At 36.2% G+C, this 26,962-nt stretch overlaps 1 protein-coding gene across 1 annotated transcript in view; it reads right to left on the bottom strand.

The window, feature by feature from the left end:
* Positions 1-26,962, bottom strand: part of MORC1 (MORC family CW-type zinc finger 1) — a 160,613-nt gene that overhangs the window by 116,364 nt on the left and 17,287 nt on the right. The window contains exons 6-9 of the mRNA XM_077771811.1: positions 25,885-25,993; positions 22,261-22,420; positions 20,185-20,290; positions 4,480-4,605 (exon numbers count right to left, since the gene is read on the bottom strand). Coding sequence (XP_077627937.1) covers positions 4,480-4,605; positions 20,185-20,290; positions 22,261-22,420; positions 25,885-25,993 — 501 coding nt within the window. The remainder of the gene's footprint in view (positions 1-4,479; positions 4,606-20,184; positions 20,291-22,260; positions 22,421-25,884; positions 25,994-26,962) is intronic.

Raw genomic sequence — 26,962 nt, 5'->3', positions numbered from 1 at the left:
TTAAACTAAAAAGTCTCTTTCAAAAGATAAACAAAATCAATAAACCTCTAGCCAAACATCAAAAAAAGGGAGACAACCCAAGTAAATAAAATCAGAAATGAAGGTTTTAAAGTTATAATTGACATCACAGAAATACAAAGGAGTTGAAGAGACTACAACAAATAATTATACACTAATAAATTGGAAAACCTAGGAAAATTAAATTCTCAGAAACCCACAACCTTCCTGACTGAATCTTGAAGAACAGAAAATGTGAACAGAGTACAAGTAATGAAATTAAATCAATAATTTCAAAACTCTAAAAAAAGTCTAGGGCCAGATGACTTCATGGGTGAATTCTACCAAACATTCAGAGTTAGTGCCTATCCTTCTCAAATTACTCCAAAAATTGGAAAGCAAGGAATGCTTCCAAACCCATTTTGTGAGGCCAGCATTACTCTGATACCAGAACCAAAGACGCCACCAAAAATGAAAATTACAGGCCAATATCCCTGTTGAACATAGATGTAAAAGTCCTTAACAAAATATCAGCAAATCAAATTCAAAAATACATTAAAAGGATCATAATATGATCAAGTGGGATTTATTCCAGGGATGCAAGGACAGTTCAACATGTGCAATTCAATGTGATACACCACATTAATAAAACAAAGGATAAAAGTCATATGATCACCTCAATAGATGCAGAAAAAAGCATCTGATAAAATTCAACATCTATTTATGATAAAAATTCGCAACAAAGTGGATATAAAAGAAACGCACCTCAACATAAAAATAGGGCAAACCACAGGTAGCATCATCATAGCCAATGGTGAAAAGATGAAAGCTTTCCCTGTAAGATCAGGAACAAGACAAAGATGCCCACTCTCAATACCACTTTTGTTTCACATAGTAGTGGAAGTCCTAGCCACAGCAATTAGGCAATGAAAAGAAATAAAAAGCATCCATATGAGAAAGGACAAAGTTAAACTGGATGTGTAGATAATATAATACTACATATAAAAAACCTAAAGAGATCACAAAAACCTATTAGAATAAATAAATTTAGCAAAGTCACAAAGTACAAAATTAACATACAGAAATTGGCTACATTTCAAAGGGAAAAAAGAGAGACAAACCAAGAAACGGACTGAGGGTTACCAGAGGGAAGGGAGGTGGGGCGTTGGGATTAATAGGTGATGGACATTAAGGAGTGCACTTGTGATGATCACTAGGTGATGTCTGAAAGTGCTGAATTGCTATACTATACACTTGAAACAGATATAACACTCAAAAGAAAGAAAAGAAAAAAAAAAAGAAAATGGCTGCATTTCTATGCACTAATAATGAACTATCAGAAAGAGAAACTGAGAAAACAATCCTACTTACTACTGCATCAAAAAGAATAAAATACCCAAGGGGTAAATTTAACCAAGGAGGTAAAATAAAACCAAGCATGTCTTTTACTAATGAAAGACACTAATGAAAGAAACTGGGGATGACAGAAATAAGTGGAAAGATATCTCAATGTCATAAATTAGGAGAATTAATATCATTAAAATATTCATACTACCCGAAGCAATCAATACATTAAATGCAATCCTCATCAAAATACCAATGGCATTTTCACAGAACTACAACAAAAAATCCTAAAATTTGTATGGAACCACAAAAGACCCTAAATAGCCAAAGCAATCTTTTTTTTTTTATTTCTGAGAGAGAAAGAGACAGCGTGAGCAGGGGAGGGTCAGAGAGAGAGGGAGATACAGAATCTGAAGCAGGCTGCAGGCCCTGAGCTAGCATTCATCACAGAGCCTGATGTGGGGCTCGAGCCCACGAATGGCGAGATCATGACCTGAGCTAAAGTCGTATGGTCCCGGTATGAAAACAGACACATAGAGCAATGGAAAAGAACAGAAAACCCAAAAATAAACCCATGCATATATGGTCGATTAATTTATGATAAACGAGACAAGAATATACAATGGGGAAATATTATCTATTCAATAAATGGTATTGGGAAAACCGACAGCTACGTCTTATACCATATACAAAATAAACTCAAAATGATTAAAAATTTGACTGTAAGACCTAAAACCATAAAACTTTTAGAAGAAAACATAGACAGAAATCCTTTGTCATGGATCATAGAAATATTTGAGAACAGTCTCATCAAGCAAGGGCAACAAAAGCTAAAATGAATAAATGGGTTTCTGTCCAACTAAAAAGCTTTTGCACAGCTATGGAAACCATGAACAAAATGAAAAAGCAACCTACTGAATGGGGGAATCTATTTGTAAATCAAACAATCATTAAGGAGTTAATATCAGAAACACATAAAGAACCTACACACTATCCAAAAACACAAACCACCTAATTTTAAAAATGTGTGAAGGACTTCAACAGACAATTTTCCAAAGAAGACATACAGATGCTCAAGAAGCATGAAAAGATGCTCAATATCACTACTCACTAGTGAAATGCAAAAATCAAAAAACAAAAAAACCCACAATGAGATATCACCTCACACCTGTCAGACTGGCTATCATCAAAAAGACGAAAAATAGTAAGTGTTGGCAAAGACGTGGAGAAAAAGGAACACTTATACACTCTTGGTGGGAATGTAAACTGGTACTGCCACTGTGGAAAACAGTATGGGGGTTCCTCAAAAAATTAAAAGAAGAACTATCATAGTACCCAGAAATTCTACTTCTGGATATTTATCCAAAGAAAACAAAAACACCAATTCAAAGAGACATACACAATCCTGTGTTCATTATTATGTTCACTGTAACAATATTTACAATAGCCACAATTTGGAAGCAACCTATGCACACGCACCCACATGTGCACACACACAAATGGAGTATTACTCAGTCATAAAAATGAATGAAATCTTGCCATTTGTAAAGATGAGAATGGACCTATAGGGTATTATGCTGAGTAAAATAAGCCAAAGGAAGACAAATGCCATAGAATTTCACTCATATGTGAAATCTAAAAAAACGAATGAACAAACAGAATGAAACAGAAACAGACACTGATACAAGAAAAAAAATATTGATTACCAGATAGGGGATAGGTTGGGGGCAGGCAAAACAGGTGAAAGGAATTAAGAGGAACAAACTTCCAGTTATAAAATACATCATGAGCATGTAGTATATACCACAATGAATATGGTCATTGTAATAAGTTTGTATGGTGACAGATGGTAACTAGACTTAGGGCATATTGATGTGAGTGACTGCAAGGCCCCAGGACACCCACTGCTTTTCCATGAAAATAAGACAACATAATAAGTGCAGGTCTATTATAAAGAGTTAGTGTAGTATAGGGGAAAGGAGCACTTTAAGCTGGTAAAGAATTTGGAGCCAGAATATTTGAGCTCTTGTTCAGTTGTGATGTTTCCTTATCTCTCAAATGGTGATAATGAAACATGACCCACAGGGTCACTGCAAAAATCAAACAAAGCAATGCATGTAAAAAGGCATATAGAGAGAGAGACGGTGTTCAAACATTCTTCTCCCAGTAAATATTAAGCTCCTCAAAATCAGAACTAATCTTATCTTTTTTATATTTTGTACCTTAGCACAAAGTCAGGACTCACAGAAGACTCTGATAAATGTTTGGTGAGTAAATAAATGACCACCCAGAAACCACACACACACACACACACTATTCTGATTGCATATATACGTAGCTGGGCAAGATAAATTTAAAATATGCAAGTGTCAGCTTAAAAAAGGTTTATGCTGGTACAGACTTCTGGTTACAAACTAAGTAAGTCATGGGGATATAATGTACAACACAGTTAATGATACTGTATTGCATAGTTGAAAGTTACTAAGAAAGTAAGTCTTAAAAGCTCTCATCATTAAGAAAAATTTGTAACTACATATGGTTATGTACGTTAACTATAATTATTATGGTATAATAAAAAAGTTCATGCTAAAATGTAAAGAACAACTAAAATATAACTGACCCAAATAGTGTTTACAAAGATGTTCATTCTATATATAAAATATACATACACATATGCATATGATTTAATATTTCAAATTGTGTAAGCAGAAATATAAGTGAGCCGCAATTTTTATAATGGAAACTATCACAATCAAAGCACCTAAGATTCAATAAGTGGAAAACAAATGCTTACCTGGAGTGATTATCTAACTTAAGAGTGTTCACTGCAGTGTGTGGTGATTATGGCCAAATATTTGTTACATGTGATTACTTCTCAGCAAAACTTTCAGAAGCAGTCTGAATTTTATTTGCCATAGTAAAAATCTTACCATAAAATTATAAAATCTTACTATCAAATTATAAAATTCTTACTATCAAAACACTTAAACAATTANAGCAGTCTGAATTTTATTTGCCATAGTAAAAATCTTACCATAAAATTATAAAATCTTACTATCAAAACACTTAAACAATTGGGGGGGAAGAGCCTATTGACTTTAGAAAATAAAAGCTATGAAAATAAAGAAAGTGAGTTACCTGGGTCTGTAGAGGCAATAACATAGGTGTTTTGTTTTAACTCTTTTGGCCTGAATGAATATTCTCATCTGAGGTTCGAAATACAGAACAGATGTGTAGGCTCTGAATGACCATCTCTCTGGGAAACTAGAAGAGAAAATATCAAAGACCACACTATAAAGGATGCAATAATGCCATGTCTTTCAGAAGAAAAAAAATCAGACTAACAGGTTATAATGGTTATTACTAGCCGCTTCAGGAAGTTTTCTTCTAAACCTAATGACAACACACACCCGCGAATCTTGCAACACTCACCTACCTCATTAAGCAGACCTCTAAATATAGAGGGCTACATAAATAACCTACACTTTGATTAGAACTGGCTTTTGTTGGCAACTGATTCTGAGTAGACTTACATCAGCATAGAAAATATACTCTCTATTAAAGCCATTGGATCCGAAGGACAAAACCAAGTCAAACAAACAAAACAATCCCCCTGCTCGATGTAACAAAAAGAATCTAGGCCCATGGGAGTAAGAAATGTAGAAACGTAGAAAAACAATAAAAAAGCTTCATTTGCATTGAAAATTATAAACAAGAAATATAAAACTTCATTCTGCAAGTGCAGTATTAAGTATTTATGGCCAGCTGAGGGGAAAAGTCTGATGATGTGGTAAGTGAGAGAGGAGAAAGAAAAATAAAGGACAGAAAGGCAGTAAAATGGGAACAGACACAATGTAAACAGCCTTATGAAGAAAGCTACCCTTGTAAAACTGCACATTGCTGGGAAATCACTCTGTTGCTGTATACTAACTCCAGGGACCTTCTATATTAAAGTCCATTTATGAGCTGTAAATCTTCTCCAATTAGACAAGAAATAAAGATATAGACATAAATATCTATAAAGCTAGAAATAAAGATCAAAACCAAACCCAGCCATGCTTAGGAAGCAGCATTCTTTACCTACTGGGTCCCAGAAAAGGCTACTAGGTCAAGCAGAAAGCAGGGCGCCCTATGCCCATGGTGTCCAGAGGGAGACAAAGACGATGCAAAGGAAACATAAATCCTGTCTAAGGAGAACTGCTTAACAGAGTCACTGCCTACTGCCAGTTACTCAGTAAGAAAGGACAGAGTTTGGGGTGCCTGGTTGGTGGCTTAGGTCATGATCTCACCGCCTGTGAGTTCAAGCCCCATGTTAGGCTCTGTGCTGACAGCTCAAAGCCTGGAGCCTGCTTCAGATTCTGTGTCTCCCCCTCTCTCTGCCCCTCCCATGCCAATGTTCTGTCTCTCTGCTTCTCAATAATAAATAAATGTTAAAAAAATTAAACAAACAAAAAAAAAGGACAGAGCTCTAAGGAATTTACCAAAATGAAGATGAAGCCCATAAGAAAGACAAGGATTTCCTGGTTGGTTACAAGTTCTTTTAGGATTTCTTTTAACTGTTTAAAAAGAAATTCTTTTCAAGTAAGACTTGAGTAAAATTTCCCAATATAAATTATATGAAAAGTAGTCCATGCCTATTACTCCATAAATACTAATGTATCTTTAATATGACCAGAGAGTCTGTCTGCATTATGGTGCAGCACAAAAATAGGGGTGACTTGTAGGAACCAGAAGCTGTACAATTAAGTAAATCATCACCCGTTAAAAGAAAAAGGAAAATAAGTCACCTGGACATACTATAAATCTTCCAAGGACTTCTGCCATTTATTCAAATCCTTTCTGGATCTCTTGATGAAAAACTGCCCTTAAAGCCAGTGGCTTTCTTTAACTCTCCTAAAAGCTAATGCATTTCTGTCATTTGAAAGTAAAAGTCAAAAATAATTCAAAGCCAAGTTTGATAATTTGAGAAATAATGATGAGAGATCAAACTGGGTTAGACAAATTTGGGTTAAAAAAATATATATATATATATACACATATATACACACACACAATATATATGAGTATTTATGGATCTTTAAAAAATTACATACGTGTGTATGTATATTTATATATATAACAAAATAAGGAAACTAGTACTTCTGGCATTTGATAGCTCACTTTTGGTACTCATCCAATCAATATCTGTAAGTAAACAGTCATAGCAGGTGTGTTGGTGATGCTTAAGACCTCCTTTCTGTTAGGAAATTCACTAGAAGGGCTCCGGAACTTATACAGCAGATCATAATGGGGAAAGATAGGTGGGGTCTGGAGGAATCCAACTGCAGCTTTCTTGTGTTCTCTCCCTCTCAGGGTCAAACAGTGCACATTCTTCCCCCACCTATGAGAAAATACAGCAACACATGTGTGATGTTTCTGCCTAAGGAAGCCCATCAGAGACAGCACTGAAGGGCTTTATTGGGAGTTGGTCACATAAGCACCCTCTGCCAGCACGTATCAAGATTCCAGCATAACCATATTATTTGCGTAGTCTAGATATAGGGAGCCGAAAGTTTTCTATCAGTGTAGGAGCCTTTACCAGCCAAGTTCCCAGAAGCCAGCCAAGGCTCAACCTTGACAGCCAGACTTTCTTTGGACAAAAGCTTCTATGTTAACCCTTGTGTACACACATGCCACTTTTGAAAGTTCTTATTTATTTGTAACAAACAGAATGGCAATGCTTCTTATGCTATTGTGACGTCTGTGATAGAAAAAAGACAAAGAAGGCTAACTATAAAATCTACATATGAAATGGGCTACCCCGTATAACTTGTGAACTTTATACACTTTATAAGGTCCTTGATGATCTGATAGCCACTTAACTGTCCAGCCCTATCTCCTGCCAGCTTTAGTCTAGGCGTTTAGGAACACTCTTGGTTCCTCAGATATGGGTCATGCTTTATCCCCACACCTTAGCATATTCAATTCCTCAGCCATTTTTGGTTCGCTCCTTTTCCCCTTTCAGGATGCAATTTGAGATTTCATTGCTTCTTGAAGCTTTCGCTCATCCCCAAGATTCAGTGAATCATGTGCTTCTGGGGCTCCCCTCCTTCTTCTGTGCCTCCCCAACACAGCACTTGCCACTTAGTAGTGTCACTGTCTTTATCTATATCCCCATCAGGCTACAAACCCCATGAGGCTAGCACCCTCATCCATAAATATTTGTTGAATAAATAATAATTATTCAGGACTTCCCTGGCTTAATTTAGAATCAACAGCAGGGGGTTCCCTTTATAAGAAAGACTCTTTAATGACTGATCATCTTCAATGATGATGCTATCAATCTTTATAAATAAGGCCATTCACTTGGGAAACTGAAATCCAAATGTACTAAGTAATCAAGGTATCTTCAAAAGATCTAACAAAAAAATAGTGTTATATCCCCCCATCAGGAACTACTTCACATATTTTTTTCCAAGAGGTGTTCCTCTCTTGTGTACTCCTAAATGTCTTTGTTTTCCATCTGAAACGTTGCCATATCTTTATCTTTGTATCTGTTTCTCACTTTTTATTTAATTGGCTATAATAAACTAAAGAAGGGAAGAGAGTGCTCCCCAACACACACACACACACACACACACACACACACACACACACACACAGTGCCACATGACAGATACAGGGAAAGAAAGCAGCGTTTTAAGGCAGAAACTGGCTTGAAAGTCTGTGGAATATAATGGCAGATGGAGCAGTCTACGTGTTTGTCCCCTGCTCAGCATTTGGGATTCTTAAAAAGTCTCTAATTCGGCCTCCAGCTGTGGCCATGGCCTCGGTGTGGCCTCTTTCTTCTCCCAATCTATCCACATTGTTCTGCTTTAAACGTTGTTCCATACACGACATATCATGAATGGACTGGTGTGGTCACCAAACTGTTAAGGACAGGAGAAGGGCCAGAAAGAGGCCTCCCATGGCCAGCATCATATTTCCTTTATCTACCAATTCAGATTCTCTGTGGCTGGAGTCTGAGAATGTAAATTTTTTTAAAGTTACCCAGGTGATTCCTTTAACCCTGCAAGTTTTTTTAAAATTTTTAATATTTTTATTTATTTCTGAGAGAGAGAGACAGTGTGAGAGGGGAGGGTCAGAGAGAGAGGGAGACACAGAATCTGAAACGGGCTCCAGGCTCTGAGCTGTCAGCACAGAGCCAGATGTGGGGCTCGAACCCACGAACCGTGAGATTGTGACCTGAGCCGAAGTTGGACGCTTAACCAATTAAGCCACCCAGGCGCCCCCCTGCAAGTTTTGAGAACCACTGCACGGTAGACCTAATGGACAGGGTAGTATGCAAGAAAGGGTGCTTGAAAGAAGAGCAGAACAATCTCTCACAGGTGTTTGGATGTAGGACACCCTCTACATTAATTCACATCAGCTATGCAGACAACAGACTCCCATTGAACTGCCCTTGTAAGGTCCACAGTTGAGAAAAATGACTCTATACTAGATTCCTTTTGGAATATCTCAGAAGTGTCATATTTTTATTCATGAAAATATTTCATATTATAACCAAAACGGTTTTCTAAATTTACTGCTAAAGTCCCTACATAATGTCTGAAGAGTTCCTAAAGTTGAAATTAATAGGGTCTATATTATCTTGAAAATAAAGAAGTCCATAAAGATTTTTAACTAGCTTGAATTCTGAACTATGGAGTGGCTAACTGAATTTAATCTTAGGGTGGATTATACCTCCAAAAGGTAATTTAAAAGAAAAGTTATAAGCTATGCAAAGTAATGAAAGTGCTTCTGTCATAACCACAGTATGGCAAGTAACACATTACAATGTAAAGCTGTAACTTCTGAGGTGTTCCCAGCCAGCTCAGTTAAGACATAAACTAGAGACATTATGAAATGCTGCCCAGTGGCTGTCAATTTAGGAACACACTGACAATGTGGCATCTAATTTCAAAACATTACTTAGTGCAAAATTTCAACTCCATTATTCCATATTATATCATAACTCTTAGAGGTGTTTTTTAATATGGATTCTCCTAACTGCCTGAGATCCTAAGCCATGATGGATTCCAGAGGTATGACGGGACCCTATGATGACAGCCAATTCTACGACATGCTTTTTTTTTTTAACTAGAGTCTGTGCTTTTTGCAAGTTCCCATAAAGTTAAATGTGTAAAATATTTATAATGCTAAGAAGACAAGTCACAGAAGCAAGGCACTGGGAAGCTATATGCATAATGTAACAGGTACAATGCTTATGTGGGTTATAGGTGTGATCAAGTTGTCACAATTTGAAACTCAAGAGAGATTTCAACAGAAGCACTTTACAAAATTTCCCAAAACTCTCTCTCTCCTTAATAAAGATCCACAGTGATCTTCAAGGATGGAGGACAGTGGAACCCACTACTAAGAGTGCTAGTACCTTCCAATGAAAGTATATACATATTCTTGGAAAATTACCTAGACATCTATCAGACCCCAGGTTAGTTTCCAGAGCATTATAACAGTAAGTGTTAGAAAGAAGTATTGTAGGGAAGGAGAATGGAGGAAACTAAGATGTACACAGAACCTCCATGTGCCAGGTACCATGACTATTCTATTTCTACAGTATTCATAGTAAGCAGATCATGTTCTATACAGCATTATTTTATAGATGACAAGACTCAAGTTCAGAAACCATAGATAACTTATCACTACAATGAAAGCTCTCTCAATAGAAGTCAAGCCGTTTGAGGGCAGAGATACTTGTGAATTTTTTCCCCCTGATATATACCCAGCTCCTAAAACAGGGCCTGACACTCAATAAATATCCACTGAATGAGAGGATGTAAAACTAACCTATCTAACCCAAGGAAGAACAGTGAAGAGGCCTGTGTGCCTAGAGGAGATGGTAGAGGAAAGGAAATCAGAGAGTAACAGAAGAATTTAAAATGCAGGATGCTGTGGAACATGACAAAGACCTTTGTTTTCTTCTGAGGGTAATGAATGGGAAGTCACTGGGGAATTTTGTACACAGAGTTTTCAAAAGACTGCTCTGGTTGCTACAAAACAGCAAGGGTGGCACAGTTTTTACAGGGCAAAGGGTGGAAGCAAGAGAAACCTGTGGCTTGGTGGGAGGCCCTCTGTAATAACCATGGGGAGACACAATGGTGGCTTGGACCAGGATCACAGCAGTACAGGAGGTAATAAATGGTTGGGTCTGGATCTACTTGAAGGCAGAGTCAATAATAAGCAAGTTAGAAATGTCATCCGAGAATCCTCAGGACAAGAGTCCTGAGTATGAAGAACTTTTAAAAAGTCAAAACCCATAGCCAGACACATTGTGAAATTTTATTTAAAGTTACAAGAATTCCTAAAAGCTATTCAAGAAGGGGAAAATTACTAATTTACAGAACTTCAGTAATCACATCTGCATCAGGCTTCTCATTAACAGCATGGATTCAAGAAGTCAAATAAGCAATAAGTTCTGAGGAAAACTACTTTTGAATCAATGCTTATTTATTCACTTAAATACTGAGGAAAAAAGGAAAAATAAAGACACTTTTAAGGACTCAAAGCTTCCAAAAGTTTACATCCCATGGACTTTGAATTAATTAGAGTATAACCCAGCAAATGAACTAATGAGTAAATGAAGAAGATTCAGGATGGAAAATGGTGCGGGAAGCAAAGAAAAATAATAAATCGTATAATTTAGTCTAAATAATTATTTATGCAAGATGTGACATAATATTGTAAAATTTTATAAATAAATCCAAATAAAATAATCAGAAAAAGGTGGAACCGGAAACAAAGAGAAATAAAGCATACTAAAGCCTTGACTTATTTGTGAGATAAAATAGATATTAACTCTACACTTTGATAGGAAAACTAAATTTAGATATATTTGTAATGTAAAAGCACTCCACTCTGAAAGAACAGCATGGAACAAATAATTTTCAGACTATCAGAAAATGGGAAAAAAAACGAACCTTCCTTCTTGACAAAAAAATCTCAACTAATTTCACAAAGAAGGAGAGGAAAAAATGTAAGGCAGAACAAAATTAAACAAACCCAAGCACAAGTAAATGGCAACAAAATTAAACAAACCAAGCAAACAAATGGCAACAAAATTAAACAAACAAACCCAAACACAAACAAATGACAACCAAGAAAGTAAAGACAAAACACAAAATAAGAAGGCAGAGTAAGTCCAGCCATAGCAGATGTCATAAGTGTAAACTAGATAAATTTCCTATTAAAAGATAGAAGCACTCAGACTGAGTGCTAACAAATCTAGTTACATGCCATTTATAAGAGACATATTGAAAATTAAACAGCATTGCTGAGAATAAAACAGTGGAAAACTATATGGTAACAAAAGTTAACCAAAATAAAACAAACATAGGTTAATATTAGACAAAGACAGAAACAAAGTTGTTAGGAAGTATCACTGGAACACAGAGGGATACTTTATATTAATAAAGGTTCACTTAAACAAAATATATGTGTACCATAAATCTAATGACTCAGAAACATACATAGTAAAAATGAGAAGAAATATAAGAAACACGGACGAAACCACAGGCACTGTAAGATTCATACTACTCTCAGAAATTGAGGGATCAAGCGGAGTGGGGGGGGAGGGGAGATTTGAATAACTTAAATAAAAGCTTGATGTTACAGAATCTGTTTTTTCAGAGATTCACAATTTTTCCAATGTTTAAACAATGAGGCCACAAGAAAGCTCAACAAATTTCAAAGAGCAGATAAGATGGAAACTATATTCTCCAATCATTGTATAATAAAATTAGAACAGTAATAAAAGGATATTTGACACTGCCCCACACAAAAAATGTAGGTACTTGAAGATTTTTTAAATACTTTTTAAAAGTAATTCTTGAGCTAAAGAGGAAATCAAAATGGAATCTGTAAACTATTTAGAAATAAGCAATACTGATAGTTCTCCTTTTGAAACCTGTAGAATAAAGCCATAATGCAGGGGCGGTGCTGGGAGGGTGCATAAAAGCCTTAGTTGTTTAGATTAGCAAATGAGATTGAAAGTAAACAAATAAAAGATACACCACAAGGAAGCAGAACAAGTAAAATAAAACAACCTTGAAGAAATAGAGAAATATAAATAAAAAGAATCTGAAATTATTTTATTTTTAAAGACAGTTGAAACAACTAAGACTCTCTGGCCAAGAAAAAGAGATGGCATGCCAACCAATAAAAGTAGTAAAAGAGGACACAACTATAGGATTGGGGGAAATAGAAGTTTTATATGAATATTTTATGTAAAATTCCTTATCAACAAATGTGAAAATCTAAATAAAATGAATGCTTTTATAAGACATTATAAATGACAAATTTGACCCAAGAATTTAAAAATCTAAATAGATTAACAGTTATAGCACAATTCAAAAGCAATAAAAAAAAAACAATGATAAGACCACAGATTTTTTCAGAGAATTTCTACCAAACCTATAGGCAAACAAAAGACTCATTTTACATAAACATTTCCATACCAACAAGAGGTGAAAAGCTTCTCAACTCATTGTACCATAATTTATACACCAATATTAAATAAGGTAAGGATAATAAAAGCATAATTATAGCCCAGTCTCATGTAGAAACATAAGAGCAAAAAATATTAAACGAAATACTAGTGAAATTAATACAGGAATAATGCATCACGGACTAGCTGGGTAATACCACAAACTTTAATAATATACTACTTTAAGAGATTAGAAGAGAGGGGAAAAAAACTAAATCACCTCAACTGATGTCAAAAAACCATTGACTGAAATTTAACATCAATTTTCTACTGTGAAAAATAAAAGTCACTCAATAGACTAGAAATAAAATGACTTCTTAGGTTTGACAAAAGGCATTGATTGAAAGGAAAAATAATTACAGAAACTATCACACTTAATGATCAAAGATAAAAGAATTCCATTAAGACAAAATAATGAACTATTGGGACCTCATCAAGATAAAAAGTTTCTGCACAGAGAAAGAAACAATCAACAAAACTAAAAGGCAGTCAATGGAGTGGGGAGAAGATATTTGCAAATGACATATCAGATAAAGGGTTAATATCCAAAATCTATAAAGAACTTATCAAACTCAACACCCAAAAAACAAATAATCCAGTGAAGAAATGGGCAGAAGACATGAACAGACACTTTTCCAAAGTAATTCAGACACATAAAAAGATGCTCAACATCACTCATCACCAGGGAAATACAAATCAACACCACAATGAGATACCACCTCACACCTGTCAGAATGACTATAATGAACACCTCACGAAATGACAGATGTTGATAAGGATATGGAGAAAGAGGAACACTTTTCAGTGTTGGTGGGAAAGCAAACTGGTGCAGTCACTCTGGGAAACAGAGTTTCCCAGTTTTGAGATTCCTCAAAAACTTAAAAATGTAACTACAATCATATAATCTAACCCCCAAAGCCTTGTTCTTAACTACTCCGGTAAATATGATGATGTAAAATTATACTCAACTATATAAAAGAAGACTAAAATAAGAACCGAAACATAAATATGTCAGTTCTCCCTCAGTTAAGCTATAAATTTAATGGATTGCTCATCAAAGTCCCAAGAAAAATGTTTATAATAAAACTTGAAAAGCTGACTTTGAAATTCATATGGAGGAGAACATCTGCAAGACCAATCCTAACATTTTCAGAAAGGACAGTGAAAGAGTACTTGCCCTACCAAATATCAAAACGCATTATAAAGGCTATGGCAATCAAAAAGTTCTAATGAAGCAAGAACAGGAAAAAATGTATGCGAAGAAATAGGTCATCTTGAAAGGAATCCATATATGATGAGAATTTAGTTTATATTAGTGATGCATTTCAAATTAGGAAAGTCTGAACAATTTTAAAATGCTATATACATTAGAGAATATTAATCCGTCCTCCCCCCTGTATGCACACTTCACATCATGTGCAAAAACAAATTCCAGATAGATTAAAAAGCTACAGAAATTTAAAAAAAAAAAGCTACAGAAATAAACTACAAGTATTTTAAAAAATGATAAGAAAATATATTTGGTTAAGGAAAACCTATCTGAGGTTAGAAATACAAAGGAAACTCAAAGAGAAATATTGACAGATTTGACCCCAAAATATCAAACATTTCTATAAGACAAAGGACAATACTAACAGTGTTAAAAGTCAAGTGGGGAGAGAGGAAAGGAGTTCTGTGTGGTTATAAAAGGCAATAAGAAGGGATCTTGTGCTGATGCACTGGTGCATTTGCACCAGATGGACTGCCATCAATGTTAGTATTCTGGTTGTGATATTGTCCTACTGTTTAGCAAAATGCCCGCAATGGAGAGGCTGAGTGAAGGGCACACAAGTTTTCTCTGTATTATATCTTATAACTGCTTATGAGTCTACAATTACCTAAACACAAATATTAATTTAAAAAAAGACAAGTTCCGGACTGAAGAAAATATTTTCCTCATATTTAACATCCAAAGTAATAATAACTAAATAAAAATTCCTAGAAATCAATGAAACTACATAATAGGAATAAACAAATACAAACAAAAGACACAAGCAAATTATGGAAGCAAAGTAAGCATTCAAAGAACATTAAAATATACTCCATATGGTCAATAATCAGGAGAAAACAAAGTGCAGAGAAATATTTAATCTACCTGGCAAAATTTTAAAAATTTGATTATATCAAATTTTGATGAAAATGGGGCAAAAGACAAAATTCAGATAATTGGCTGGGTGCATAGACAGCCCAAGCTTTTTTGCTCAGTAATTTAGCACTATCTATTTAAATTTAAAATTATTACCACTTAATCTAGCAATATCATCTCTGAGACAATACTAAAGAAATAATTGTGCAAGTGCCCAAAAATATAAATATAAAGATCAGCATTATTAAAATAGTGAAAAGGTGAAGTCAACCTAAGTATGGTGTATACCAATCGATAATATGATGTATACCAATCTAACTGAATATCATGCAAAAATCGTTATACACCAATGTACAGTAATTTATTACTTTACAGTCACTTTTTAAAAGTTGCTTAAAACGAGGTTTAGGATTATCCAGTAAAAGAAACAAGGATTCCTTGGAGAAATGGCTCATTGTAGCATTACAGCAGCAGAAGTATAAATATAAGTCGAGAATGTCTTATGCCAGAAAGTACAAAAGTGTCCAAAAAATGATGGCGATACATCAAAAGAACACAAGGGTCAGCCTGAACAGGCTCCCACTAGCCAAATCTAGGACAAGGTTAGCCACAAAATTAATACTAATAGTGATAGATTATTACCCTTAAAAGGAATGCATGGGTCCCTACTGTGTGTAAAAAGAGGAAGAGGGGGAAGATGAAAGACAAAGCAAGTATGGTAGAATGTCAACATCTGGGGAGTCTGAGGGAAAGGTGTACTGCAATTTTTTGCATTATCTTTGCAACCCTGTTGAAAAGCCTAAATTATTTCAAAAGAAAAAGCTAAGAAGAAGAAAGGTATGACTTTAATATAAACTGACAAGTACTGAAAAATCTAGATGACATACTTCAATAAACCCAAGTTGCAGAGTTATTTCTATAGTAGGAGAGAGATTAGAAGGGCTGGGGTAGAGAATGAGAAAGCACTGTTACACTGATTTAGGTATCTATTCACGTTTTAGTAGTTTTCAATAAGCTCATATTTGTGTACCACCAGAGGCCCACCCCAACCTCGGCCCCAAAGATCGCTGTTCCTGGACCAGGTACTGGACCACCAGGTAGAAGAGTCAGATGCAGGAGAGAGTAAAGAAAACCAGCACTTGGATCCAGGATTTTTTGGTGGCATCTCTTATATGAAATATCAAAGCCTCAATTCTGAAATTATAATTCCATACAGGTGTCCACATAAAGAATTCTATGTCCTATGAATGAAACTTAAAACATCTGAATATAGAGTAATTCCATGCCTGCCAACCATACGGACTCTCTGCATAAGGAATGCCGAAGGGGATTCCCAGCCCTGGCGATCTTACAGGTGCCAGTTCACACTAACCTTAACATGTGAGGCAATATAGGCGCTGACATCGCAGAGCCATCTACCACCTGTCATCTTCCATTTGCTCAGTCCTACTGCATTCAAGTCAACAGAGGACCTCTGGAGCCTGGGTGGCTCAGTCAGTTAAACATTCGACTCTTGATTTTGGCTCAGGTCATGATCTCACAGTTCATGAGACTGAGCCCTGCATCAGGTTCTGTGCTGACAGCATGGAGCCTGCTTAGGATTCTCTCCCTCCCTTTTTCCTTTTCTCTCTCTCTCTCTCTCTCTCTCTCTCTCTGCCCCTCCCATTTGCACAAGCTGTCTCTCTCTCTCTCAAAAAAAAATAAACAAACATTTAATAGAGGACCTCTGGAAATCACTCTGATTTTAATCATTTGTGTGATTGTGGCTAAAGGTTACTAACAGCCACCAGTCAGAAGGAGAGAACAAATTGACTTGATTTTGTTTTGACTACTTCAAAGGGGGGTAAAAAAAATTTTTGGTGGGAGAAAATTTGCAAGAGTTTGAGACGTGGGACTGGGTCCAGAGTTCCAAAAATCACCACACCATGAAACATAAATTAACAAACACTGTCTAAGCTGGCTCTGGAAAAACATCTTGTTTTCTGTTATTAGTTCACCATTCCTTTCATCCATATTCAGTAGTCTCAGCCCTTCCCCTGTCACCTTGTTGCAAACTCTTAACTTTCTGTTGATTTCTTACAGTGATTTTTCATATTGTCTTCTACCCTTTGAGGGCACTTTGCCCAAGTTTAACAAGGCAGATTCTTTCCCTGTAGATCTAACCCACTTTCTGTCTATCATTATGTATGGAGCTCTGTATGAGTCCCTGGCACTCCCCACATGTCACATTCACAGATTCAAATTCTGATTTAATATATCACACATTAAATGCAAACTTCTGCCTCATCTGATTCTGAAATTCTGAGATGACTTATCTACATATTTTTTTTTAATTTAAGTGAAAACAGGCTGTCTTTAGACTCCTATTGCCAAAACACATGCCACTGCTCATGTGCTTGAATATCACTCCTAATGAAATTTTCATGAGGTTACTGTCATCTTAAAACAAGACCCTGCTGGTGGTCAGATATCCCGTGGTGGAGCCTCAGTGCAAAGCCTCAGCCCAAAGCAGATAAGGGGTATTGATGGCAAAGTTTAAAACTGGTATCAAATACTTACAAGAACTATATAAAAGTTAAGACATAGACTCAGTAATTCCATTCCTGGGAATTTGTCTTAAAAAAAAAAACAATCCAAAAGAATGAAAAAAAAATCCATCTGCATGAAAATGTTTACTTCAATACTTCAGTGGAAAATGACAGCAATGCTACTATCCAAAAATACAGAAATTGCTATGTAAATTATGATGAATCAATTTAATGGACCGTTGTAAAACCACTTATCAAGAAATTATTATGAAATGAGACTTACCAAGACTACATAATAAGTTCAGAAGCAAATCATAAATGAAAAACAAAAAGGAAAAATTACACCTAAAAATACTAGAATTGAATAAAAATAATCAATCATGATACACAAATTATTTTCTTTAAAATGTTTTAAAATACTGTTTCAGTTTTAAGCCACCAGGGTGGCTCAGTCGGGTAAGCCTCCAACTTTGGCTCAGGTCATGATCTCACAACTCTCTGCTGTCAGCACACAGCCTGCTCTGGACCCTCTGTCTCCCTCTCAACCCCTCCCCACCTCGTGTTTGTGTGTGTGTGTGTGTGTGTGTGTGTGTATTGTTTCACTATATATGTATGTTTACACTAAACAAAACTGGAAGAAAAAAAGAGTGCCAGAAAAACCTCTTCTGAGGCCAAAAAAAAAAAGCCTGAAAGCTTGAATTTTCCTATTTCTATGTAGAAAATTAAATTCTTTTCAGAATCGGCAGGACCAATCATCTAAGACCAAAGGTAGAAACTACATAATTCCAAGGTTTGAAGCTTGTTTTGAACAGGGGAAGAATCATGCTCAATGGCTTTAAGGGGACACAATAACCACAAGAAAAACAGCAAAGGAGTTGTTATATTACAAACTACTTGTTCTCAAAACCAAGATTATGTAAACTATACTTGTTTAGAAGTTCAAATATCAGACGTCATAAATGCAAGAAGAGTCAGAAAAAGATTCATCTTTGACCAGAGCATTGCTTCAGCCGCAAGAGTTCATGTTTTCCTAGTCCGTTAGTAAAAGAGGATCTGGGCGTTAATGTCAGAGCCCACTGACTTTTCAGAGGGGAAAACTACACATCATTACCATGCCCCCCACCCCAGGAGGTGGTACTACTATCCCTCCTTGGCACTATCACGAGCCTCACATCAGAAGCCACGAAATGTATAGCACCCTTGGTACAGAAATGATGCCTCCTCTTTACAACAATCCAGCCTCATCAAAATCCCCCCAACTCATCTTTAAAAAGCTTTTCTTATGGTTAAACTATGAAAAATGTTGTTGAAAAACCAAACCAACAAACAAATCCAATGTGGTCAATTTTTCCAAATTAAACTGTACATACCCTGGGTCTGATGCACGGTCTTCATTTTGTGATTAGTTGCTTAAATGGCTTAAGAAGCTTCTGACTTCATGAAACAATCTGGAAACAGCAATAACTTTTTTCCCAAAGAATTAGCTGTCAAATTATTCCTCTAATAATGTATTTGTTTCCTGATGCTTGTGCTGAAAGGCCAAGGCATTCTGACAGATAACTGTTTGAAAATTTGGGCTCAAAGCTTTTAAGTAGCATGAGATATTGGTTCTGGAAGCAGCTATTAAGCAGAAAGGCAGGGTCAGCGGGAAAGGGGGAGATGGTAATGGAGGTGCCAGTAACCTTTCTGGGCCTCCTTTCTCGTATTGGCATATAAATACTGCCAAAAGGGTTCCCAGCATTTGTACAATAGTAAAGAGGCTAGATTTTTTTAAGAGGAAAAACCCTTCATTTCTATGTAAATTAAGAATTACACATTTTAGAATAAAAGAAAAATATAAATCAGAAAAAGACAATTTTTCAAGTAGAAAAGATCATCTAAAAGCATTATCAAACATTAAATTTTCTAACTGGGGAAGGGATTTTCAGGTTTCACCTCAAAGACAAAACAAAAATAAGTTCTCTGTTAAGTTTACGTATTGACTTAGGTTTCAGTATCTTAGTCTAAAATCACACTAATGTGGTAGCTACTGGTACATGTGGCCATCGAGCACGAGTCCAAATTGATGCATGCTGTATGTATAAAACGCACACCAGATTTCAAGGATTTAGTAGGGAAAAAAAGAGTATAAAATGTCTCATTAATATTTTTCATATTAAAATTATAATTTATATATACCAGGTTAAATAAAACATTATTAAAATTAATTTGACCTCTTTTTTACTTTTCCTAATGTGGCTACTAGAAAATTTAAGATTTCATATATGCTTCATATTTGCTGCTCTCATTATATTTTCACTGAACACTGGTATTTAAAATGAATTAGATTAGGGGTCCCTGGGTGGCTCAGGAGCGTTGCCACCTCGAAATCACCTGGGCAACGTGTGAAAAATATTAACTCCTAGACCTGATATCTGGAGATGCTGACTCAGCAAAGTCTGGGATAAGACAAGATCCTATACTTAAGAAGCTGTCTTAGTCACTCAGAGGGTCAGCCGGGTTTGGGAATCAACGGTCCAGCCTAACTCACTCCATCTGTAACCGGGGTAAAATGAAATATCTTAGTACTAAGACCCAGTGGCTTCAGACACAGAACCAGGATGCAGGGCTCCAAAGCCACCTCATTGCCAGTATTGAGAGACATTCTGTCAAACACACATACTACTCACTCCTCAAGAGCTCCAGCCAACAGTATATCTTCCTTGTCAGTCTTAATATCCAACTCTGGCTCTCCGCTAAGCAAAAGCTTCAAGTTATAAACAACCAGCAAAGTACCTAGTAGAAAAAAGGATGTTTGTCTTATCAGTATTTTAACTACACCAAATACTAGTTGTGGTGCTATTATCTCATCTGTAGAGTTAAGCCTACTCTAGACCAAATTTCCTTCCGCACTTCAGTAAATAATATGCTTGGATAAGTTCCAAGATGTATGTCTTACAGCACTTTCCACTTTCTTACAAAGAGTGTTGCGTTTCTACAGGAAAGTGCTTATTCCTATTCAATTCATTATAAGTCTCTCAATGTGGATTCTTAAGCTTTGGCACAATTTTCATAATTTGCATTATGAAAATAGAGAAATCTGAGCTACATTTGTATTATAGGTAAATCTCTCATTGGTGGAACTGAAATCAATGCACATAAAAACAAAGATGAGCTTTTAAATTCTGTACAGATATGAGGAATTGCTTTTAGACCCTTTAGTAGGTGTTGGTAAACTTTTTCTGTGAAGAGCCAGATACTAAACATTTCAGGCTTTGCAGGCTATATAGTCTCTGTTACAATTACTCACAATTCAAGTGCACCACTGTGGCATTAAAACTGCCATAGAGAATACATAAATGAATGAATGCAGCCGTGTTCCCATAAAACTTTATTTATAAAAACAAGTGTGGGGTTGGATTTGACCTTCAAGCCACAGTTTGCTGACCCCTCCTTTAAAGCATAGTTAACAAAAAAAATCCAAATTCTTTACAAAGTTGATTATGATGTAAAGATAAGCAAGACTGTCAGAGAAATTAAAAGAACAGCCAATTACACTTTTCCTGGTCATACTAGGACACAGAGAGAACAAACATCACAGTGACTAAGGATGCCTATGTCTAAATCCTGGATCAATCATTTATTTACCAATGCAATGACCTCAGATAAATTTCGTAACCTCTTTGAATCTGATGTTCCTAATGGAGTTCATGAGGCACCTAAAGCATAGAGGTTTTTTTTGAGAATTAAATGCATTAATTTTTATAAGGCATTTAGAAAAATATCAGGAAATAGCATACCTCTCATTAGTATTTACATGAGTATTTCACAATTAAAAGCCAACCAACACTGGGTTCTATTCCTGAAACCAATACTACACTGTATGTTAATGAACTTAATTTAAATAAATTTTTTAAAAGTCAACCAACAAATCACATTAACTCCCGTTACAAGTATACCACATATACATTAATAAGATTAATATTTCTCAAGTTGCCACTAGGTTTCCTCTAAGAGAAAAGGGAGAGGGTGACAAAGAATATCATTTTTAAACAAAATGCCACAAATCAGAGAAGAAAATTTGAGGGTAATACAAGCCAAATCAGAAACAAATTTCTCAGACTTTCACTATATACATTATGCAAATCAAGGAATTGCAGAAAGGAAAATGCACATAGCTTTCTCTAGAGTAGACTCTTCTTGTTTCTAGATAGGAAAGGTGCAAGGTTAGAGAATGACTGGCACTGGAAAATATCAGTAGACACAGTGCATTCTACATGTTGAGTAGAAAGTTGGTGCTGGTTGAAAGAATACAGAAATACAGAATACAGAAAGATCTGTTCATCTGGAACATGAAGCCTTTACTAACTCTCAGCCACAGAAATCTGGATTCATTGGCTTCTAAGTTGCTAACTCTCTTAAAAACCTGGTATCTTCTACTCTTAGACACTGCAGTAAGCATCTCCTAACTCAGCTATCTGGGGCTATATATTCCCTGTGGTCATGGACTATGTCATCCTCTTCACATCCAGAGTTCTCAAGCCCAGGTAAGTACAAACCTTCCTTCCAGTGTCAGGCATTTAGAGCTATTCATGTTTGGATTCACTTTAGACAAAATTCATATGGATAAAATGAATGACTGTGCCCATGTGAGATCCTGCATGGTATTATAAATAGAAAAAATACAAAAGGATACGTAAAGTATCTTTCCAAAGGCAGTGAAAACAAATACTTCTATGAAGATTTCAGCATTTTGGTGATCTTACCACATTTCCCATAGATCACATCAAACTGCTGCATCAATTCAGCTTCATTTCTAAATGGAGAGTACTTAAAAATTACAGACAATTCTGTTGAGAATTTTTGAGGATCATCTGTAACAGATTCTCTGGTTCTTGTTAACCATGAAGGTAATGGAACCACAACCTACAAAAAAAAAAAAAAAAAAAAAAAAAGCACACACACACATACACATCAGTTTACTATGAAATATACAGATACAAACCATCATCCTTTCATGTGTTCCTAATTCAGTCCATTCTTCATCTAGCCAAATTGGAAAACAGGAAATTAAAAGTTTATTTCCCCCTTGGAGTCTAGTTTTATAAGGAAGAGGCACATAGCAATTATGTATACTTAGAGTTTTATTCTAAAACGCTCCACTGTAGAATGTGGGGACAGAGGAGTCTACTTCAGCCCTACTAATGAAATATGGGCAGGATGGCAGGGAAGGCACAGTGCTGGCACTTCAGAAGTTGAAAAGCACATGACAGCGTGTTCAGGAAGGGCTATCCGAGGCCCATGCCAGAAGCGAAAACCAGCCTGTTTACAATTCAAAATGTCCTATAAGACACAGAGACTGATGGCATGAGTTAACTCTGGAGGTGAGATAAAGAGGAAAGAGAGCTAGAAGTAGCCTCTGGATTCCTATCAGGCACCAGCTCCCCCACCTCCACAGAGATGGATGCTTATTCTCTGGAAAGAGTAGAACAGGGCATTTCTGGATTAGAGGATCTGTCAGGCACAACTGTCAGGGCACCTTACTGAGATCAGAGGGATTAAAGTACACATACTGGATACTGAGAACCCAGGCCTCTTCCCTCATTTGGGTCCCCCAAAGCTGTCAGGTAAGCCTTCAGGCAGGAGACTGTAGGAGTCTTTTCTGAGAAATTGGATGAACCCAGAAGGAAAGACATCTAGAAAATTATCTTGAGGGCTTCCCAATCAGACAGCTCAGCTAGATTACATTATTGTAACACTCAAAGCTGCTAAGCCCTCCATGCCCAACCCCACACTCACAAAGCTTTCAACCAACGTTTTATTGGACTACTCTTTAAAGTAGTACTTCAGGATGGAGTACTACTCCAATATGATAAATACAGACCAAATAAACAAGCACCAACAAAGCAATTCAAGGGAAACAAAAACCGTATGAGGAAGATGAACATTTAAAAGGGGAAAAAGAAATCGCTATTAAAATCTTCAGAGTGCTAAAAGGAAAAATACCGTATCCATGAAACAAAACTATAGATCTTTATAAAGGAATATTGAGATAATTTAAAACACTTCTTGGAAATGAAAAATATGATTACAGAGAAAAATTTCTATGACAAGGTTAGAAGATAAATGTTAGAAAATCTCCCTGGAAACAAAACAAAAATGTAAACAACAGAAAAGAGAGAGAAAAGATGAGAAAATTCAAGAACCAGCTCCAGATGCAACAGAAGTTGCAAAAGGAGAGAAAAGAGAATACGAATGGAAGAAAATCATTAACTTTACAGAAAAATATCCCCAAATTGAAGGACACATACTTCCAGATTGAAAATGTCCAACAAGCAACCAGCACAATGGATGCAAAGAGACCCACCCAAAAGCAAAATACTTAACTCTGAACATTGGAGACAAAGAAAATTCTACCAACTTCAAAATGTACAAGGGGAAACAGAGTCACACACAAGATTCAAAAATTTAAATAGCTTCAGACTTCTCAATAATAACACTGGAAATAAGAAGATATGGAGGCAATGCTTTCAAATTCCTGAGGGAAAATTCACTCCAACCTACAAATGACACCAAGCCAAATTACCATTCAATGTTCAGATAGAATAAAAATATTTTCATGCATGTGAGGTCTCAAAACACTTGACCTCTCATGAAGCCTTGTTAAGGAAACTCACAGAGGATATGGTGTCAAGGGCAGATGATGGGAGCAAGCAGAGCACCAGCCGTGGAGAGCAGGAGTGAGGGATAGTGCATCAGAAGACTCCAGAACAGTCTTCAGTAAGTAGGTGGGAATAAGAAGAGTGCAGGAGACTGGGGTTAAGACAGCCATAAAGACAGAAAACCAAGCAAATATTCAGTAACAGTGTTAAGAACTGTTAGGACACTAAGAAGACAATTATTAATTCCAGGGAAAATAAAAAATTGTGCAGGAAAAGGAAAAAATAGTTTATGAAATGGTATAGTCGTGTAAAGTGTCTATAGTCTAAAACGTAAATACTGAGCATTAGTGTAAGTAAAATTACAAGGGAGCTATGTTGTGGGTGGAGAACTGGAAAGGTATGTATGGGTGATATGAACAGACTAAAAAGATATATAAATCTTTTTATAATGAGCAGTTAATAGATAATACCTGCATCAAATCAAGAAGTAGTAATACAAGTATGTTACATAGAGATATGCCAGAAAATGTTGAAAAACTAAGCTCATACTATTGAAAGAGATTGCCTCTGTAGGACTGGAAATAGGAAAGGGTTGCTGATTTTAGTTTATAAGAAAGGAAAATGACCCATTTTAGGAAAGCTGTAACCTCAGCTTTGGTCCAATTTTCCATGCCTTTACATACATAAAGTACAACATAAATGCTTAAAGCATTGCTTTTCCTCATTCCCAGTCTCTCACTCAACTACTCCCTATTGCCTGTAGACTGTTCTTTATCCAGCCCCACTCCACTGCCACCAGTGGGCATGCTGGGCCTCTGGGGGACAACCTCATATCTCCACACTGCCCTTCCAATCCCCATATGCCTCTCCAGGTCTGAGAGTGGCTGCAGACCATTTCTTTCCATGTATCAGCCTTTCCAGCTGAAGTGGTATTCTCTCCACAAAATCCTCACTGACCAATCAAGGCTCTCTAATCTCTCCATTTATACCATTGCTTTGACAATTTTGTTAATGGTAGAAATGCATACTCACTGAACAGCTTTCTTTTTAAACACTCATTTTGTCATGTATCCAATTCACATGTGTCTGCCTATATTCTGTGGCAAGGCTGTCTTATTTTGTGACCACTGTGATGATCAGATAATCTGCTCATGTTCTACCTTCTACAGGGCTTATCTGTGCCAGGCAGTTCCTTAACCTATATTTGCTATATGGAATTACAACTGATGTTCTGAACAGTAAAACCCAGACACTGCAAATTAATAAGGCATAGCTCGGTCATCAAATGGAGTTGAAATTATAGTCACTGGAGTTGCAGTTTTAATTCTATGTTGCACCCAATTTCTTAGACTTTGTATGCCAATTCTTTTAATCCAATATTTATTTTAAAATGATCATTTAGGGCACAAGTGGTGGAAATGTTTTCCAGGCTCCTCCCAAAAAGCTCACTGTGCCAAAGGGAGCCTCTTACTCTGGGAGATTCAGGTACACGGATAATGAAAATAAAGTTCTGAAACTGCCTGGGAGTTAAAAACCCACTCAAGAAAGGTCAATAGGACAGGCTTCCGATGACCCCAGATTGTGGAGCCACTCTCTATCCATTTCCCAAATACGTTCCTAAATTTCTAAATCATAATCAGAAAAGAACCCCTGTAGCCTTCACCTCCTGATATGGCAAATGAAAACAACACCGTTACCATGGGAACCAAAGAAAATCTAAATTCTTACCTCACTAAGACCTTCTGTTTCGCAAAATGTCTGAGAAAAAAATACACAGGTCATCGTTTCTTCCTTCTTTGTAAAAAGAATAAAGTCTTTTCCAATCCTCATGGATCCACTATATTAAAAATCAAGAATATACTGGTTTACATCTCAAATGCAAAAAAGAAGAAATAGGTGGGCATGACACGGTTTATTGTAATGAGTTGTTTTTTCATAGAAGTAACTGTACTGTTTTGTTGACCCATCACCAAATGGGAACAAATACTTTTTTCTTAAAGTAGAGCAGATGAATTTAAACTAATCTAGCTCTACATCCTTGGTTGAAACAAGACTGCTGGAAATATGGTACTGTCCAGCACTCAAGAAAAGAATAATCATCTGTCCCTGGCAGGCGCCACACAGGTGGCATATTTTCTTGTCTTCATAGTCTCTTGTCATCATCTTACATTGAGGCAGGCTAATAAAATATGCTGTGGACACATTACACGTACACTAACATATGCTCTGAGAAATGAGAACACAGAGATTAAGTGAAGCTCTGAAATACAGGGCTGGCCTTTCAATCATACCTGAAAGACAATTCATCACCTATTTGAGAATTAAATTTTAAAATGTTGTAGGGGTGCCTGGGAGGCTGAGTCAGTTAAGGGTCCAACTCTTGATCTCAGCTCAGGTCATGATCTCATAGTTCAAGCCCTGCGTCAGGCTCTGCACTGACAGTATGGAGCCTGCCTGAGATTCTGTCTCTCCCTTTCTCTGCTACCCACCTCTCTCTCAAAATAAATAAACTTTAAAAATAAAAATAAAAATGTTGTAAAGATCCAAGTCAGTTATACATATGGAAATCCCAAAACAAGGTAGGACTCACTCTCAAGTTTATATATATATATTTATATTAATATATTTTATATATATATTTATACACACATATTGTGTATGTATATACACATTTTTTAAGCTTTCAAACTTAGATTATTCTGAATAAAACTGACTTTAAGGAAAGATTATTCCCAGTATCAATAATACATGCCTTAAAAGAAAACAATTTCTGGGACACCTGGCTGGCTCAGTCAGTTAAGCGTCT

Source organism: Crocuta crocuta, unplaced genomic scaffold (genome assembly GCF_008692635.1).
Source record: "Crocuta crocuta isolate KB4526 unplaced genomic scaffold, BGI_CrCroc_1.0 scaffold56, whole genome shotgun sequence".
Taxonomy (NCBI): domain Eukaryota; kingdom Metazoa; phylum Chordata; class Mammalia; order Carnivora; family Hyaenidae; genus Crocuta; species Crocuta crocuta.
This window is presented reverse-complemented; position numbering and strand designations above follow the sequence as displayed.